This window comes from Melospiza melodia, chromosome 9, assembly GCF_035770615.1.
Source record: "Melospiza melodia melodia isolate bMelMel2 chromosome 9, bMelMel2.pri, whole genome shotgun sequence".
NCBI classification, from domain to species: Eukaryota; Metazoa; Chordata; class Aves; order Passeriformes; family Passerellidae; genus Melospiza; species Melospiza melodia.
In genome coordinates this window covers 31,488,510-31,501,043 of record NC_086202.1, presented here as the reverse complement: position 1 = coordinate 31,501,043, position 12,534 = coordinate 31,488,510, and the positions used below count along the sequence as shown (strand labels likewise).

At 45.9% G+C, this 12,534-nt stretch overlaps 1 protein-coding gene across 2 annotated transcripts in view; it reads left to right on the top strand.

Moving 5' to 3' along the window:
* The window catches only part of PRKG1 (protein kinase cGMP-dependent 1), a 389,824-nt gene that overhangs the window by 371,111 nt on the left and 6,179 nt on the right, over window positions 1-12,534 (top strand). For both annotated transcript variants that reach the window (XM_063164082.1, XM_063164081.1), the window contains exons 11-17: window positions 692-831; window positions 4,784-4,873; window positions 6,802-6,943; window positions 8,780-8,943; window positions 10,818-10,940; window positions 11,037-11,099; window positions 11,716-11,782. In XM_063164082.1, the coding sequence (XP_063020152.1) occupies window positions 692-831; window positions 4,784-4,873; window positions 6,802-6,943; window positions 8,780-8,943; window positions 10,818-10,940; window positions 11,037-11,099; window positions 11,716-11,782 (789 nt within the window). The remainder of the gene's footprint in view (window positions 1-691; window positions 832-4,783; window positions 4,874-6,801; window positions 6,944-8,779; window positions 8,944-10,817; window positions 10,941-11,036; window positions 11,100-11,715; window positions 11,783-12,534) is intronic.

The following is a 12,534-nucleotide window of genomic DNA, read 5'->3' as shown; positions in this document are numbered from 1 at the left end:
CAGGTGTTTATTATTTTTTACCAGTAAAAAAGTCTCACAACCATGAGTTTGGCAGCAAGGCACAAAATGGCCAACAATCTCTTGTTCCAAGGTATTTTAAGACTAAACTATCCAATTAAGAACTGACACCTGGATTATTTTCCCTTTTAACCCAATAACTGATCCCAAAGAGCTGCCATGGGGACTTTTCTGCCCAATTCCAAAATGCCACCCAAACCCATGGAGAAGGAGGAAGAAGAAACCCAGGGTGACACCCTGTGCCCTCCATCTTGCTTCCATCCACAACACACAAAAAATCCCAAACCTTAATTTCTCACCAAGTGATACACCTACACTGCTCTCTATAATCTACTGCACACTCTTGTGGGTTCCAGTCTATTCTGGAGTTTAGGAAACTTTCTCCATGAGTGAGGGTCAGAGTCAGTGCTGCCCTGGGGTCAGGGTCAGAGAAATATTCCCAGTGCTCTGGGTTTCCACAGACCCCAGAGCAACACCCACATTTAGCTTTTCCCTAACAATTGTGACATTTAGAAAAGGCTTTTTTTAGCAGTAAGCCACGCAGTTACAAACCTGGATCATGACTGGAGAGCTATGAGGAACTCCTGGGAGGCAGGGAGGTGGGATTGCTGGCAGGCAGGTGTGACTCCAGTGGGGGCTGTGGGCTGTGTGTGACCCTGTCCTGTCCTCCCAGGTGCAGCTGAAGAGCGAGGAGGCCAAGACGTTTGCCATGAAGATCCTGAAGAAGCGGCACATCGTGGACACGCGGCAGCAGGAGCACATCCGCTCCGAGAAGCAGATCATGCAGAGCGCCCACTCCGACTTCATCGTCAGGTACCTCCCTGCTGGATCTGTGGGGCTCCCCGCACGAGGCAGCAATGATCAATCTGACTTCATGTTCTCAGAAGCCTGATTTATCATTTTAAGATATTATATTATATTAAAGTACACTATACTAAACTGTGACGGTGTTCACAGGGGTCTTAGGATGAGGGAAGAGACGAGGATCTGACTCCATGTTTCTGAAGGCTTGATTTATTATTTTATGATATATATTTCATTAAAACTATACTAAAGGAATACAAGAAAGGATTTCATCAGAAGGCTAGCTAAGAATAGAAGAAGAAAGAATGATAACACAGGTTTGTGGCTTGGACAGAGATTCCGAGCCAGCTGGGCTGTGATTGGCCATTAATTAGCAACAACCACATGAGACCAATCACAGATGCACCTGTTGCATTCCACAGCAACAGATAATCATTGTTTAAATGTTGTTCCTGAGGCCTCTGGGCTTCTCAGGAGGAAAAAATCCTAAGGAAAGGATTTTCCATAAAAGTTGTCTGTGATACTAAACTATACTAAAGAATACAGAAAGGATACCTACTAAATGCTCAAAAGCTAATAATAAAAACTCATTACTCTTTCCAGAATCCCAACACAGCTTGGCCCTGATTGGCCAGAGTCAAAGCAATTCACATGAAACCAATGAAACAACCACCAGTTGGATAAACAATTTCCAAACACATTCCACATGTGAGCACAACACAGGAGAAGCAAATGAGATAAGAATTGGTTTCCTTTTTCTCTGTGGCTTCTCAGCTTCCCAGGAGAAGAAATCCTGGCAAAGGGATTTTTCAGAAAATATGACAGTGACAAGGCGCTGGACTCACCATCAAGAATTTATATTTACTTATACATATATATATATGTATGTATTTATAATGACTTGGCTTTGCCCCTCCTTGAGATTAGTTTTCCCTTTCCTTCCCAATTTCTGAGTTTTCCTTCCCACTAAGGGAAGGTGGAAGGCAGGGCTTGATCCTTTGAAACGACACAGTGCCATGACAATGAGCAGCTGTGTCCAGCATTTCTCTTTAGGGAATATTTGACAACTCAAGTTCAGCATCCCTGGACTCCTCATGAGCAAACGCTTTAAAACCATCTCCCTGCCCCAAACCTAAGCACATCTCCAGGGAATTAAAGGGGCATTTTTGGTTGTTTCCACCCTATTAACACCATTTGGTCTCAAGCTGTGCCAAGGGAAATATAGGTTGGATATTTGGAAAAGGCTTTTTACAGAAAGGGTGATAAAGTTCTGGAATGTTCTACCCAGGGAGGTGGTGGAGTCACCATCCCTGGATGTGTTTAAAACCAGACTGGATGTGGCATTGGGTGCCAGGGTTTAGCTGAGGCATTGGGGCTGAGTTGGACTCAGAGATCTTGGAGGTCTCTTCCAAACCAGTCATTCTCTGAATTCTGTGGATTCTGTGAATTCCCTGGCTTTTCAATGGCTGTGAGGACAAGAAAGGAGGTTCTTTCAGTGCTGAAGGTCAGGATGGAGCAGTGAGTGCTGAGGAGCCCTGGAGCCACCTGAGGGGCATCCAAGCCAAGGCTGTCTCATCCCACCCTCAGAGACACCAGGAAAACTCCTCTGCCTTAGGAGATCAGCCCTGCTCCCAGAAATTGCTCAGGAGATGCAAACAAACCCAGGGTGAAACCAAACCCCTGGGATGAATCCAGAGGGAAGCACGTGGCCAGGCTGGGGCACTCAGTGGGTGTTTCCTTCCTAGGCTCATCCCTGGGATTCCCCATGGCTTCTCCTGTGATTCATGGGTGACAACTGGAGCCTGACAGTGCCCGGCTGCCATTCCCTTCAGGATGTGCTCCTGGATCCTGAAACATTCCCTGTAACCCAGCCCAGAGCCAAATATTCCCTGTGGGCCATTCCAGCCTCGGGATTTTTGGAGGGCTGAGCTGTTTTGGGATGAGAGGGGAAGTGCAGGGCCAGCCAAGCCACCGTTCCCAGAAATACCCACTCCTACATAGAACCTGAGCCTCCAAACATTTCCTAATGGAGCCAGTGACATTCATGGCTGATCAATGAAATTCCCACCCTTCATCCTTCAGCAGGGAAGCACAGCAAGGATATTTTACCTGTGCATCTTCTTCTTCCATATCCTGCAGCGTTTCCCACCTTTTGCAGCAGCAACCATCCCTGAATTATATTCAGTATCCCATGAAATTAAATTTAATATCCCATGGAAACCCTGCTCTGGGAAGGTTTCCAAATCAAAAAGTCCAACCTTTTGCTATTGCTAGAAAATATTTGATTTATCAAACTCTTGCCCATCCACAAGGAGTTTGAAGTTTTCCTACAGTATCTATCCTAAAATTATTCAACTTATTTATTGTTTAGTCAATAACTTGTTTATTCTGTTTCTTGGACCAGCTGGGAGAATTTTTTTTGGGGGGGTGAAATGGGCAGAAATTTGAATATTTCAGTAGATTAATTCAGTTTTGAGCTGATAGATGAAAGGTGGGTTTAAAATAATCTCAGAGCAAGGACACAATGGGAAAGACAAAATTCCTGAAGAACTTGGTTGTTTTCTTAATTCATTGTGTTTGTTAAAAAGTCTTTGAAGAATAATTTGGTTTGGTTATTAAAGTGAATTAAACCAGACAAAAGGAGCAGGAGAGGCCAAGTGGCACTAAGTAAAACTGTCTTTTATATAAACTGAAACTCAAACAGAAAAAAATGCTCTGGCTTGGATCAGGGGCCAAACAAGTGCAAATATTTCAAGGAATAAGGAATTAAATAAAAACATTATTCAAATATTGTGTCATTTAAACTTAGGAAATAATGTCCTTTCATGTGTCTAAACTTTATGCTTCCATGATAGCTGATAAATAATATTTGGGTTTTTTTAATCTGTGCATTTTAGGCCAGGTTTAATGCCCATAAAAATTTCAGCAGGGCTGCCTTAATTAGGGAAAGCAATTCAGTACTTGGTAATTTAAATTACCAAGCAATTAAAAACATGAAATTACATTTTGGATTCTTGAAGTTTTCTGCAAACTTTAATAGTGATTAAATGTGTATTAAGATAAATGATACTTTGTCCAAGTGGCAAGAAATAAGTGGGGGGATTTTTGTTGAAACCATCAATTTTACCATTATTTAATGGTTAGTTATAAATGACCATTGGTGTTATACAAATAGAAATGGATGTCTTCCAAAGGAACCAAATCCTGCAGTGTTTTCCTGCTGATCCATCCCACAGCTCTGTCAAAATAATAACTGGGATTAGCAGGGAAGTGCTGGAATCTGCAAAACTCACCTGGTTTCATTTCCATCATGCGGTGGCAGCTGTTGAATTTGTAACTCCTGGAATTTTAATTCCTGAATTTTTAACTCCTGGAATTTTTAACTCCTGAATTTTTAACTCTTGGAAACTGCCAGGAATGCAGGAATTGCACCAGGAGTCACCCTCAGCATTCCTTTCTGCTGCAGGAATTGTTAAAATTATTATCAGAAAATTACAAATTAATTACAAATTAATTAATTACCAAAAAAATGTGCAAAAATTAAAATTACTGTCCAGGCTATCTGCAAGGAAGCCTTCCCTGTATCCACACCCTGCTGGGTGGATAAAGCCACATGTGGAATAGGAAGTACAAAAGCAGCTGAACATTAAAATCAAGTTAAAATAAGAATGTCTGGGTTTTTTCACCGCAGTTATTTAATATTATTAAACACATCTATAAATCCAATTAATGTACTATCATCAGAAAATCCTGTTGAGCACAGAGCATGGATTTTGGAGCACAGTTCAGAGCTCAAGGATAGGTTCACAAAGCCCAGCCCATCCCTTGGGGCAGTTTTTCCTCCACATTCCTTCCTGGGAGGAAGAGGAAGGGCACTTCAGCTTCTCTAAACTCTGTCAAACCAGCCAGTTTAGTGCTTAGATAATGGATTTATTTGTGATTTTCTGGTTGCCACCCTCAGGCTCTACAGGACGTTCAAGGACAGCAAGTACCTGTACATGCTGATGGAGGCCTGCCTGGGGGGAGAGCTCTGGACAATTCTCAGGGACAGGTGAGCTGGGCCTTGTCCTGCACTGTGAGATGTTCTAAATGTCACAATTCCAGCTGGAAGGCTTGGAAGGGCCTTAAAGCCCATCCAGTGCCACCCCTGCCATGGCAGTGACACCTTCCACTGTCCCAGGCTGCTCCAGCCTGGCCTTGGGCACTGCCAGGGATCCAGGGGCAGCCACAGCTGCTCTGGGAGTTCTATTCCAGCCCCTCCCCACCTCCCAGGGAACAATTCCTAATTCCCAAGGTCCCACGCATCCCTTCCCTCTGGCAGTGGAAGCCATTCCCTGTGTCCTGTCCCTCCATCCCTTGTCCCCAGTCCCTCTCCAGCTCTCCTGGAGCCCCTTCAGGCCCTGGCAGGGGCTCTGAGCTCTCCCTGGAGCCTTCTCCTCCCCAGCTCTCCCAGCCTGGCTCCAGGCCTGGAGCAGCTCCATGGCCTCCTCTGGATTTGCTCCAGCAGTTCCAGGTCCTTTTGATGTCAGTTTTTAAATCACAATTTCCCATCTCAAAGCTTTTTCTGTGTTTGCAGCCTTTCCTCTGTGAGTGTGAATCTCAACTCTCAGCTCTGCCACACGGACACTGCTAAATAATATCCATAAATATTTCCTGGGATTTATGGATAATCCCAGCCAGGACTGAGAGCAATGAGCAGGAGGAAACTGAGAGCTTTGCAGGGTCTGTTGTCCCAGAAATTCCATATTACACCAGGGCTGCTGATTCAAGTGGGAATCAGAATCCACACCCTGCCAGGAGCACTGCTCCATCAGGATGCAGCAGTGACATGGAAATTAGTTAGGAAAACATGCATGTCCAAAACCCCACAGTCCCTGCCTTGGAGGGGTCACCTTGGAGTGTTTGGGGCTCCTGGGTGCATGTGGGATGGGCCCACAGAGCAGGAAAAGATGCAGGGAATTGTAATTCTGGATTAGCCTCATCACTGGAACAGAATTCCATTACATTTGAAAAGATTAATCAGAAAGATTAAATTGTCTTTAAATTACCCGGAACTATTTTTTTCTCTAGTTCTTCCCTTTCCCAGCAGCATTTCTCTCACTGAAAGGGGAACTGAAGCAAAGTTAGAAGGTGCTGGGTGGGATTTTTCCTGATTTTTTTGTCAGAGCCTGATAATTCCATCTTTAATTCTCTGGGATTTAAACTGAGGTTCTGCTGCCATCTAGCTTAGACACCCTCTGGTCTCAGCCAGCCCCCAGCAGGCATAGGATGTGATTTTCTTTGGAAAACTTCAGAAACAAGGATCCAAAGGTGCAGTTTGGGATTTGCATTAACTCTCAGGGCCCAGCAGCTGTGATTTTTCTGTCTTTTGTCTCAGTTATGAACATTAATACAGAATTTATCTGCACTCCTCAAAGGAGTTTTAGCAAAAACCCCAAAGTTGTAATTAGAAAAAAAATACCTTTTTGCTTACAGGACAAGGATTGCAAAGTTTTATTTCTAAATTATAGTATAAACCTTAAAATAGTTTCAGATATTGGAAGCAAAGAGGCTTGTTCAAAAATGGAAGTTTAACTAGATTATAGAAATATAGAGATATAAAATTGAATATATATAGAGAGAGAGATATAAAAGTGAGATATATTTTGTATATAGAGATTATATGTATATATAGATAGATATATTATATATATAGATAGCAAAGAGGCTTCTTCAAAAGTGGAAATTTAACTAGATTATAGAAATACAGAGATAGGATAATTGAATATATATAGAGAGAGATATAAAAGTGAGATATATTTTATATAGAGAGATATAAAAGTGAGTTTAGCACCAGGAGCTTTCCTGGTGTTAAAAAGTGATTTTACTGCAGTGATAAAAGTTTTAACAGCAGAATGAATTCCACGGGGAAGGAAACCACTTCCCAAGGATTCATCTAATGGCTTTATCCCCTTTTCCCTCCCTTTTTCCTTCCCACAGGGGTTCATTCGAGGATTCCACCACCAGGTTCTACACGGCGTGCGTGGTGGAAGCCTTTGCCTACTTGCATTCCAAAGGGATCATTTATAGGGACCTCAAGCCAGAGAACCTCATCCTGGATCACCGAGGTTATGCCAAGCTGGTGAGTGCCCAAAAAATCCACCCAGCTTTGACCACAAAGGGTGAGGAGCAAAATCCCCCCACAGGGTCCATCAGGGCATGCTGAGAGGAGATCAGGGCAGGGTGGTGGTATCATCATCATCATCATTGGGATGTTTTCCTGAATTCCAGCAGGGCTCAGGGCATGGCTGAGCTGGGAAATGCTGGCTGTAAGGTCACAGTCTCAAGCTGCAGCAAGGGAAATATAGGTTGGATATTAGGAAAAAGTTTTTTACAGAAAGGGTGATAAAGTTCTGGAATGTTCTACCCAGGGAGGTGGAGGAGTCACCATCCCTGGATGTGTTTAAAACCAGCCTGGGTGTGGCACTGGGTGCCAGGGTTTAGTTGAGGTGTTGGGGCTGGATTGGACTTGATGATCTTGGAGGTCTCTTCCAACCCAGTGGTTCTCTGAATTCCCTGAATTCTGTGATTCTGTCTTAGGATTCAGGTCCATGCTCCTGGAATGCTGAGACAAGAGCATCAGGAGAAAGCCACCTGGCTGTCCTGGGCAAAAAATAACCCCAGAACTCAGGAAAGGCACCCTGCTTTTTAGGGGTACCCCAAATGGCCTGGTGAGAGCTTGGAGAAGGGCAGGAGAGAAGGAATAGTTCCTTGGTGAGAGGTGCTGAAGGATGTGGGCCCTTGGGAAGCCCCCAGTGAAGGACAGGAGCCCTAAAAGGAGCCGGTCCAGGAGGGGCTGATGGCCCCTGGGGGTCATGGGGGACCAAGGGCTCTGTGTCTTGGTTTGGGGGCTCTTTGGGGACAGTAACTCAGCCCATCACCACAGCCTGGTGGCAGCCTCCATGTGTCACCTCCTGAGTGACATCAGGATTTACCCTCTGGGGCATTTCCCTGAGCCTGGGGCTCCTCTGAGGTAGAGGAGGATGAGGTGCAGGACTGTCCTTCTCCCACCCCAGGAGCATCTAGGGTGGGTCTGTGCTGGTCACTCAGCAGCTCCCAGCTCCTCAGGCATGTTCCTGAGTGTCCCTGAGCCCTGTGACCCTGTGGGTTCCTGACCAGCTCCAGAGTACTCATCCTGAGTGGTTTGAGTGGGAAGGGACCTTAAAACCCATCCCATTAAAAAAAAAAAAAAAAAAGAAGTCATGTCATGGACAGTTTCCACCCTGCTGCCCACTTGGAATTCATTTTGAAGGATTCATCCTTCAAAATTCAGCCTACAGTGTGTCTTGTAGACTTCACTTTTACTCCGTTATTTTTCTTTCCATCTTCTCCTAAAATCCCAGAATCCCAGGATGGTTTGGGTTGGAATGGACCTTCAAGCTCCAAAATTCCACCCCTGCCATGGGCAGGGACACCTTCCACTGTCCCAGGTTTCTCCAAACCCTAAAGTCCAACCTGGCCTTGGGCACTGCCAGGGATCCAGGGGCAGCCACAGCTGCTCTGGGCACCCTGTGCCAGGGCCTGCCCACCCTCACAGGGAACAATTCCTAATTCCCAATATCCCATCCAGCCCTGCCCTCTCAAAACTTAAAACCATTCCTTGCCCATGTTAATTTAAATTGAAAATAAAAAAAAAGCAAAATAAATCAATCTGAGCTGTGAGTGACATCAATTCACAAACCCCCAAGAAACCCTTGGTGCTGGTGTTTGCTTCCCTGATGGGAATTTTCCCAAGGATAAATCAGCAAAAAGGTCACTGTGGTTCCCTGGTCCTGGAACGACCCTCGGTGCTTTAATTTGGAGAAAATTCCCATGAGGAATCCTCCTTTCTGCCTTGCTTCACTTCAAGAGGAGCAGAACCCAGGGCTGACATTCCCTCTGATGCCCTGCCCTGACTCTCTCCTGCCCCTTCCCCCAGGTCGATTTTGGCTTTGCAAAGAAAATAGGATTTGGAAAGAAAACATGGACTTTTTGTGGCACCCCGGAGTACGTAGCCCCCGAGATCATCCTGAACAAAGGTCATGACATTTCAGCAGACTACTGGTCCCTGGGAATCCTGATGTATGAGCTCCTGACTGGCAGGTATGGGCATCGAAATTCATCCCAAGAGTTCTGCCCTTCTCACCCTGATGAGGCCAGAGCAGGGGCAGGGCTGGGACAGGGAGCTCCACGGTGGCTTTTCCACTCAAATCATCTTTTTTTGGCTCTGAGTTGGCTGGACACGATGGGAAAAGAGGAAGGGTTTGGTTCTGAATGGTCTGGAAATGGTGGGAAAAGGGGAAGGGTTTGGTTCTGAATGGTCTGGAAATGGTGGGAAAAGGGGAAGGGTTTGGCCCTGAAAGATGGGGAAAGGGGAAGGGTCTGGCTCTGAGTGGGCTAAACACAATGGGAAAAAAGGAAGGGTTTGGCCCTGAATGGTCTGGAAACGATGGAAAAGGGGGAAGGATTTGGCCCTGAAGGGTTTGGAAATTATGGGAAAAGGGGAAGGGTTTGGCCTCGAATGGTCTGGAAATGATAGGAAAACGAGAAGGTTTTGGCCCTGAATGATCAGAAAAGAGGAAGGGTTTGGCTCTGAGTAGGCTGAACACTATGGTAAAAGGGGAAGAGTTTGGCCCTGAAGGGTCTGAAAATGGTGGCAAAAGGGTTTGGCCTTGAATGATGGGAAAAGGGGAAGGGTTTGGCCCTGAATGATGAGGAAAGAGGAAAGGTTTAGCCCTGAAGGGTTTGGAAATGATGGGAAATGGGGAAGGGTTTGGCCCTGAATGGTGGCAAATGGGGAAGGTTTTGGCCCTGAAGGGTCTGGAAATGCTGGGAAAAGGGGAAGGGATATGCATTCAGCTCTGGAGGTTTGATCCTGAAGTGTCTGGAAATGATGGAAAAGGGGAAAGGGTTTGGCCCTGAATGGTCTGGAAATGGTGGAAAAAGGAGAAGGGTTTGTGCTCAGCTCTGGAGGTTTGATTCTGAATGGTCTGGAAATGCTGGGGAAAAGGGAAGGTTTTGGTCCTGAAGGGTCTGGAAATGATGGAAAAAGGGGAAAGTTTTGGCCCTGAATGGTGTGAAGAGGGGAAGGGTTTGGCCCTGAAGGGTCTGGAAATGATGGGAAAAGAGGAAGAGTTTGGCCCTGAAAGGTTTGGAAATGATGGGAAAAGAGGAAAGGTTTAGCCCTGAAGGGTTTGGAAATGATGGGAAAAAGAGGAAGAGTTTGGCCCTGAATGGTCTGGAAATTATGGGAAAAGAGGAAAGGTTTAGCCCTGAAGGGTTTGGAAATGATGGGAAATGGGGCAAGGTTTGGCCCTGAATGATGGGAAAAGGGGAAAGTTTTGGCCCTGAAGGGTCTGGAAATGGTGGGAAAAGGGGAAGGGTTTGGCCCTGAATGATGGGAAAAGGGGAAGAGTTTGGTCCTGAAGGGTCTGGAAATGGTGGGAAAAGGGGAAAGTTTTGGCCCTGAAGGGTCTGGAAATGGTGGGAAAAGGGGAAGGGTTTGCACTCAGCTGGAGGTTCCTCACTGCTGGAAAGGAGGAGGCAGATTGGGCACCATCCATCCCGTCCCATATTTAATTTGGCATATCACTGCTGCTCTTGGCTTCCTGGAGCTCCCTCACCTCACTCTCAGGAGATCCATCCCTTCCACCTGCCCATCCTTCACACACAGCCCTCCAACCATGGAGAGCCAATTAATCCCCACTGGAAGCAGGAATCACACAAAGATAAGCCAGGGAATGCTGCTCAGAGCCTCCTGCCTCGGGCTGTGATGGGAAGAAGAGCTTTAGCATGGAAAACTTCTTTTTGGTGCTTCCCAGAATTCCAGAGCTCCTTGAGAAATGGTTAGGATCATGGGAAGCAAAGCATTCCTAGTTGACATCTACCTTTTCTCATCTAGGTGTATTTTATTTCAATGCTGTTTTAAAGACAAATTTTTAATCTTTTTTTTTTTTCCTTCCCCATGCCCTCTGAAGTCCCCCTTTCTCAGGCCCAGACCCCATGAAGACCTATAACATCATATTAAGGGGAATAGACATGATTGAATTTCCAAAGAAGATTGCCAAAAATGCTGCTAACTTAATTAAAAAACTATGCAGGTAAGTGGATGTAAGAATAAACCAAAAAAGCCTTGATGTTGTTTGCAAGGAAATGAGCTGGGCAGAGGGATTTAGGATTTGTTCTTCCTTTTACAGGGACAATCCATCAGAAAGATTAGGGAACTTGAAAAATGGAGTGAAAGATATCCAAAAGCACAAGTAAGTGTCTTCTCCAGCAGCCAACTCCAGAAAGAGGCATTTCAAACACCTCAATTTTCCCCTAAAAGCCACTTCCTATCCATAATGTAAATTCATCCTCCCTTTTGGTTCCATGGGAGGGGTTACATGAAGTTTTAGGAGTTTATTGGGATAAGAACAGATGAGAAAACCATTCCAGGAAGAATTTCTCCCATTCCCAAAGCAGCAGGAATGGATTGGATTGATATTTTTGTGGGATTGCTCAGGGTTCATCCACCCACCTCGAGCAAACCCGAGGAAAACCACGAGTGGGGCATCCTTGAGCATGAAGTTGGGAGTTAACCCAATTCCACAGGGATAAAAGGTCTCCCGTGGGATGGATCCACGCTCTGGAAGGGAAGGAGCAGCTTCCAGGACACCTGCAGCAAGGAATGGTTCCCATCTGAGCGTTGGCAATTTCCACTTGGGTGGTGTCACTGCACACTCTTCATTCTTGGTCCCCAAAAAGATGAGAGGAAAAATTCCAAAGGGATTTGAAGGCAAAGTCTGTGTGAGAGATGAAACCTGTTGTTCAAGCAATTTTCTGTTCTTTTTGTGCTACACCTGTCTAACTGTTGGATTCTTCCCTCCCTTTCAGGTGGTTTGAAGGCTTTAACTGGGAAGGGTTACGGAAAGGGACACTGACACCTCCCATAATCCCAAGTGTAAGTTTTCCTATCGTTGTTTTCTCCTCCATGGGCAATTCCTGTGATGCTGTGAGCTTTGGGCAGTGGTACACTGGGTTAAGTGGGAATCATGTGCTTTATTTCTTCTGGAATGCTTGAAAAATAACTTAAGGCACGTTCCCAGCTGAGCTTGTTCTCCAGGCAGGCTCTTCCCTGGGAAGGCAGTGTGGGGAGGGCACAGCCATGGAGAAACCCCCTTTGCAGCAGGGGATTGAGGCAGGATCACCCACTCCAGCACATTTTCCTTTCTCTCACCTGCTCCACTTGTTTCTGCATCTCCTTTCCCCCTTTCCATGGAGAGCTGCCCCTTCCCCTCCTTCTCTCCGCTGCGTCCTGTTCCCTTCTCCTTTATTCTCATTTCCTTTGCAAAGGCAAGCGGGATTTGGATGCCATCTTCCTTTTCTTTCACATTAACCTTCCCTTCTGTGCTGTCTTTTGTGCCCGTGCCCCTCTGTGCCCTGCATCCACGTCCTACATGAAAAGCTGTTGATGTTTAACCAGGAGCGGGCGCGGAGGGACAGCTCCGCTCGTTTTCCTTTGCACCAAAGCCCTTCCTTTGATGTCTTTGTGAGCTCCCAGCCCTCAAAGCCCCGCTGCAAAGGGAAACCAAACAGGATTAGCTGACAGAAATTACCTCGGCCCCTTCTGTCCTGCAGCCTCCCCTCCTTGTTCCAGCCTAATCCCTCGGGATCACCGGGAGAATGCCATTAATGGGGCTTTAATTGCACCCC